Source organism: Mus caroli, chromosome 7 (assembly GCF_900094665.2).
Source record: "Mus caroli chromosome 7, CAROLI_EIJ_v1.1, whole genome shotgun sequence".
In the NCBI taxonomy this organism is placed as follows: domain Eukaryota; kingdom Metazoa; phylum Chordata; class Mammalia; order Rodentia; family Muridae; genus Mus; species Mus caroli.
Window position 1 is genome coordinate 626306 of NC_034576.1, and position 6984 is coordinate 633289.

General features: G+C 42.7%; 1 protein-coding gene across 1 annotated transcript in view; it reads right to left on the reverse strand.

Annotated features, from left to right (window-relative positions):
* Positions 1-5960, reverse strand: part of LOC110297349 (leukocyte immunoglobulin-like receptor subfamily A member 6) — a 27399-nt gene extending 21439 nt beyond the window's left edge. The window contains 4 exon segments of the mRNA XM_021166095.2: positions 4804-4913; positions 4916-5061; positions 5350-5440; positions 5877-5960. Of these exon segments, the coding sequence (XP_021021754.1) occupies positions 4804-4913; positions 4916-5061; positions 5350-5440; positions 5877-5960 (431 nt within the window).
* Between the last annotated feature and the right edge of the window lie 1024 nt (positions 5961-6984).

The window sequence follows — 6984 nt, forward strand, 5'->3', positions numbered from 1 at the left end:
GGGTGTGTTGTGGTGCCCAGGACTGGGTGAGGTGGGAGTGCTGTGTTCTCATGATGGTGAATGGTCTTGGTTTCTGTTAGTAAGATTCTTATGTTTGCCTTTCGCCATCTGGTATTCTCTGGAGTTAGTTGTTATAGTTGTCTCTGGTTAGAGCTTGTTCCTCTCCTGATTCTCTTAGCCTCTATCAGCAGACCTGTGAGACTAGCTCTCTCCTGAGTTTTAATGGTCAGAGAACTCTCTGCAGGCAAGCTCTCCTCTTGCAGGGAAGGTGCCCAGATATCTGGCGTTCAGACCTGCCTTTGGCAGAAGTTGTGTTCCACTCACCAGAGGTCCTAAGATTGAGTGGAGAGTCTGCCGACTCCACATCCAAACCCCACATTTCTTTAAGGGAGTTATTTATGTCCTTCTTAAACTCTTCTATCAACATCATGTGATGTGATTTTAAATCCAGATTTTTCTTTTCTAGAGTGTTGGGTTATCCAGGACTTGTTGTGGTGGCAGAACTGGGTTCTGATGATGCCAAATAGCCTTATTTTCTGTTGGTATCGTTCTTGTACTTGCCTTTGTTCATCTGTTTATCTCTGGTGTTAGTTGGTCTTGCTGTCTCTGGCTAGATCTTGTCCCTCCTGTCGGCCTGTATGCCTGTAAGCCTGTAAGCACTTTTGGGAGACCAGCTATTTCCTGGTCAAACTTGTATACAGAGGTCTCTGGAACAGCTCAAGCTCTGGGTGGAGATGGCGACCAGAAGGATCCTGTCCCAGCCACTCCACTATTTCTGTGTCCTGTATGCTCCTTGCTTGTCTAGCCCTGGGCAGTTATTGGAGAGAAAGTGGCTTTCTCACCTCTGAGCCCAGGAGTGAGAGCACTCCTGGGAGACCAGCTTTCTCTTGATGGGTCCTGTGCACAGAGGGCTGTGGAATAGCCCAAGCTTCAGATGCAGATGGTGACTAGAAGCAACAGGAAATATTTTTAATATGAATACATGCTGTCCCCTTCTGGTTTATGAGCTCCATGTGATGAATTCATTTCAGATGACTGAAAGCCACACATAGCTCATCCTCAGTCCTCTCTAATGAAGATGTATTAGATATACAGAGATAGTAGAGGCATCATATTTGATGGTGAAATGGAACTCTCCAGGACCTTGGGTCATGCTTATTCTCCAAACTTGCCACATAACCTCATTTATTCATGTCATCCTTCACACACCAAAATCACAGTCCTGGGCTCAGAGGTGAGATAGACATTTTCTCTCCAATAACTGTGCATATGGTGAGATGGACACTGCAGAGTATGTCATGAAGTGAAATGTGTTCATTAGAATTTTGTTAGCTGAAAATGGCACCTGTTGTTACTCAGGAAAGGTTATGGTGAGAAGTAGGGGAGTTTCTGACCTGAATTAGTCAGTCTTGAGTAGGATAACATGTCTAAATTTTGAGTGCCAACCCTACATTTGTGTGACTCTTGTATAGGTACCCTGTATTAAGGGTTTTGTTGGTTTGTGTGGACGCCCGACTCACCAGCAAGGAAGATGCCACAACAGGATTCTTCTGCACATGTTTATTGGGAGAGCTTGATAGCGAAGGCAAAAGACCTGAGCCCCAGAACTGGCGCTGCTTATATAGGCCTAGGAGTGGCGTGCCTATACCTGATTGGTTGTGCTTTCAGTACCTCATTTACATTCCCTGGGATGGGCTGTGACTTGACACAAAGCCCTTATTCACATGCACACATTGGTTGTTTACCCGAACTTACGGGCAGTGGCCAGCGGTAGCCAGCGCCATCTTGTAATGGCGTATGTAGCTTCCCACAGTTTTGAGCACCAAATGAAATTCTGTCCTCCAAGTGGATAACTGGTTCAGATCTTGATTATTGACTTTTAATCATATTTTTCTTCTTTATTTATTTGAGGGAACACTTCATTTCTGTAGATGAAAAACATATACAGAGATGAGTTTTATGTTTTACATTCTTAAACATACCTTGACTTATGGAGTACACTCACTGTATCCAGAGATTTTTGGTTTGGACATTGAGTGAATTTTTGTTTTTCTCCAAGTGAGTAAGTGGGTTTTGATATTGATTATTCACCTACATTTAAATATTGTTTCTTCCTTTACTTGGGGAAACATTTTTCTCTTTATTTCTGTGAATGAAACACACACACACATACACAGAGGGAGGAGGGAAAGAGGAATGGAGAGAGAGAAAGGGAGGGAGAGAGAGGGAAAGAAAAAGAGGGAGGGAGAGATAGAAAGAGAGAGGTGAGTTTATGTTTTATACTTTTAAACCAACCTTGACTTCTGGAGAATATGGAGAATACTACTGTTGATTTTTTTTTTTTCCGTTCATCTCATATGCCAGAATGTGTTACTTGCACTTATTTAGTTAAGGATTTTGTGTCTACCACAGGATAGGAATACAGTATCCTTCCAGATCCATGACTTACTGTGCAAGATCATATTTTTTTTTATAAGGACACCACTATTCCTGGTTGCAATGACAGAAGGATTTTTAAAGTTGTATGAGAGAGAAGGATAACTTAAGAACTTCTTAACATGTTCTCAGGTGAAATCTTATTATTGCTCATTTCTGAAGACCTTAGTCTCTGTGGTTACTGTTACTTTCTATCACTATCAGCCTGCTGTTTTAAACTCTTCTCTTATAAAATGCCAACCTTTAGCATGGTCATCACCTTCTGCAATTCCCCAGTAGCAACTATGTTAACTGTGCATAGGCCTTTTTCTAGACTTGATGGAATTCTCCTTTCTGTTCAGCATCTTACTGGGGGGCAGGTGGTATAGAGAGCAACATATACAATAGTATTTTACTTTCACCAACTGGGAGCTGTTCATGGGGTCCAAGAACAAGGCTTCAAAGGAAGCCTAGCCTAGGGCTTTAAGCCACGGAACACAGGGATATCAGTTTCTCCATCTTTGGATAAAGGTAATCTATCATAGTTGACAAGAAAAATAGTGGATGGACAAGTGGCTAGTACAGATTCTTTCTGGGTCACTACTGATTGATTCCTTAATATGTCTATTGGGAAGATGGCCTAGGAGCAGTGTGTTTATTCTGTCAGGTAAAATTGAGTTATGGTTTTGGATCTTATATAAATGTGAATGGTCATGTGTCCCTGTGCCACAGCACTCTGGTCGAGTCAGCTTGACAGGCTGTGAAGCCTAAAAGCCACTCACGAGGCAAAGAGTTTCAAGGAAGCTCTTCTCCTGGAGTTTTGGCGTTCTCATTCTCATACTCTATTCCCGAGTTAGTCTGGTGTATGGATCTACGAGCTCTCTTTTAATATTTTATTATAAATGCCTCTTAAGATTAATTCTGTTATAGTTAGTTTCCCCAGTGTTCCAAGATCCCAGAAGCCGCAGAGCTTAGAATCCTGTGAGAAGGCAGCAAGGAAGTTAACCTATTCAGTAACCAATTAAGCATTACAATAGACAGAGCCAGTGGCTCAACTAGTCTGCAGAAAGAGCCAAGGAATCTCACTGAGATAGAAATCTTTAGCACAGGCTACATTGCATACCAAAAGCAAGTTGGTATACTCTCCTGACAAATGGAGATTCTCCAGATAAGTTAAGAATTTAGCCTTCACAAGGTTCAAAGGTATTAACACTAAAGTGTGAAATTTTTGCCTGTCATTAAGCTGATCCTAGACAGGACTGCTTTATCTTTATTGTAAACCTTTACCTGGTTCCTGTAATTCCTGTTGAAGTTATTCCTTTGTTTTGTACCTGGTAACTTCTATGTGACTTCCAACCCCTTGTATTCTCTGTACTATAAAAAGTTTGATGCTCGACCTGACAAATACATTCAGATTCTACACAACCTCTCCTGTGTGCATCTGTCTGTCATCTCATCCACGCTTTGCCCACCTGCGACTAGAGACCCGTTCCATGCAGACACAGGGACCCAGAGGGTCTGCGGCATCCCTGGTTATTATAGGAGGGTCTAGAATGCTTCTTGGTTAATACAGTAGGACTATCTCCTGTGTCAACAATGTGGCTGTACTAAGAAGGATGATGTAACAGAGAGCTGTCCTAAATAGAAGAGAATAAGTGAGTCTCTATCTTCATTATTCTGTGCTGTGACATTGCAAAACCTGACTCTCACAACCTGGGATATGTTTTTTTCCTCCAACTTATACCCCTTCTGTGAATTAGCTCTTTCTTTGCATCAATTCCTGTCTATGACACCCATTCCCCTTCCCAACCATCAGCTCCTCTATCCTCTGTCAGGACCTATGTGGAATCTAAGTACATAATTGAATCTATTCAGACTCTTATCCATGACCAGGGTATTCAGAATTTCAATATAATATAACCACTCAGAAGAGAGGCTGTATGTACCATAATCTCTGAATTGGACCCCAGAGAAGTAGTTAAAAATGCCAAGCATGAAATTTGCCAAAAAGAAGCCATCTTTGTTAGTTATAATGTTGGCTGACACTAGCTCACCCACTTTGTACAGATCACACATGCCATAGTTGATGCCAGAGAAACATTGCAGGGTCAATATGCTTCCAAGTCTCAGTATGTGTCTTGATGGGACAGAGTTTAAGGATAGCTTGAGGGAAGATGATGGCTTAGGGATTGTGAAACTAGATTTTACAAACATGTATTCCCCTCCCATCTTCCTTTACATATGTAAGGCCTTTAATAAGCTGTGTGGTTCTTGCTAAGAAATTATGCTTTCCAATAGTCACTCTTTACAGGGAACTCCTCCCAAAGGCCAAAGCTATGGCAAAGAGCTTAGACCCTCTAAAATGGATTTCTCAGTGTTGCATCTGACTCAACTGAGATGTATACTTCCAGAGGGTCACTGGGTAGTGACAACAAATGTGGGCAATTCTTGTAGTAACCATAACATCTGCATGTTCCTTTGTGGTCTGGGGTCATATATCTATGGATATAGATAACAAGGCTTGGTACTGCCCAATAAAGTGTATGGACCATGAGTCCAGGGTGGTGAGAAACTTTTTATCTTCCTTGGTGAGAATAAACTTTTCATATCCCTCAATTGAGAGACACTGGAGTGTAATAATACCTCCTAAAAATCACCACAGGGCTGAGAAGGGCTGACAGGCTGAGGTTATTGTAGTACATTCCTAGGAGAGAAAGAAATGGTCATTTACATGAGGTCACAAACCCACAATACTTTCCATGGCTAGGCTTTTTGGAGGGAAATACTCATCGAGCACAGAGCATTGGCCTAAGACCCCGACTGTCCCCTCTATTTCCAGGATAACATTGTGGTCTGAACAGAAAGCTGAGCTATGACATTAGCCATGACATCAGCTGGCATTGTAATATGTCACAGAAGAGTTGGAAAACTCACCCTTGTTCTCAGGCTCCTCTGGGGTCTGGGTGTCCCAGGTTTGAGGGCTTTCCTCTTTATGCAAAACATACAGTTCTGAATCTATGATCCACTAACAACAGTAAGTCATGGGGAATCCTGAGGTGATCCCAGAGCCTGACTTGTGGAGTACTCCTGCAATAAGTAGGACAAGGGGGTGGGTCTAACTAAAAACGAGATGTCACTTAAGGTGATCCAAAGTAACAGAGTGCAACATGCTCATTTCTGAGTCTACGTTTCTGTATCGAATGCCCTGCTATTTTACTGTCACTGTCTGCCTAGGATTCTGTATCTTGTGTCCCATTGTCTCCTGTGCTCTGCATCAATGAGCTAAAGATATTTGGCTTCTTGACCATGCCACACACCTAGTCTTCTAGGTGCACTTGTATCCCATTTAACATTATTGTAGAGAATGGCTAAGATGCCTCTCCTGAGAGCAGCAGCTCCAGTGGCTTACTAGGTTTTGACCATACCCATGGTTTGCTCCTATAATTGCTGCAGCATCTGACTGTCCGCCTCTGGTTGGGAGTCAAAGAGCTCAGAGCGAACAGGATTTCAAACTTCCCAGAAGAGTGGTTATACTGTGAGTCCATGGTCCATGAGAGCTTTTGTGGTCCTGCCTTAATTGGAATAAACCTGTTAAATTATTGCTTGAGACACACTGGACAATAATATTCCTCCCTGGGCTAGGCCAACAGTCTGAACTCATTATAGGCTTCTAGGAGAGAAGGAGGAATCAGGTCCGTGTACTCAGATATCCTTATACTCAAGGGTATTGAGGTTAAAGGCAAACCTGAGAGCAATCCAACTTCTTAACAGTCAAATGTGACTCTGAGGACACTGTGTTTCCTTTCACTTGTCACCAGTAGTTCTATAGGGGGTTACTGTGCTCTGGTCCTATAGCAGAAATCTGATTGTAACAGTAATATCACACTGCATGATGCTGCACAATTTTTCAGATGGAGAATCCAGCCTTGTTCAAAGCTACAGTGGACTCTGTTTGCACCTTTGATATAGGCCTCTCTGTTTATAGATTCAGTGCTCTTTGGCTTCTGTGGTCCCCTCACTCAAGATCATTGTTTTACTCTGCTAGGTGTCTATGGTGTCTGGCTATGTTCTGGTGATAGGCTTAGGGAGGATCCCTTCAAGAAAATAAGCAGCTAGGACCTTTCTGATAATGCAGGTCTCAATCCCATGACCCTCTAGCCATCCCAAGTATCACCATATAGGCATTGTTTTCCATCCTCATTTCACAGGCATGGATCCAGGGTATAATGAAGAGAATGGGACAAGATATCTGCAGACACTCACCTGCTAGTACTACATTCCTGAGGTATAGTTAGACCTGGAAAAGAGTTACCCATGAAAAATTTGTTCCTGAAGATAGAGCTCATATTTCCCTTAGATGAACCTCCCAAGACCCTGGTGTTTCCTGATTAGTGAGTTCTCAGCTGTGGGTTAGGATCATTTCTAAACCACAGGATCCCCGTTCTTCACATCTCACCCAAACAGAGCAGTGCTGTGAAGGTGAATGCCATGACATCCCCTCCCAGAGGCTGTAGCAGTCCTCATAGGCAGAACGACAAAGCCTGTCTGGAGGAACAGAAAACATGGTGT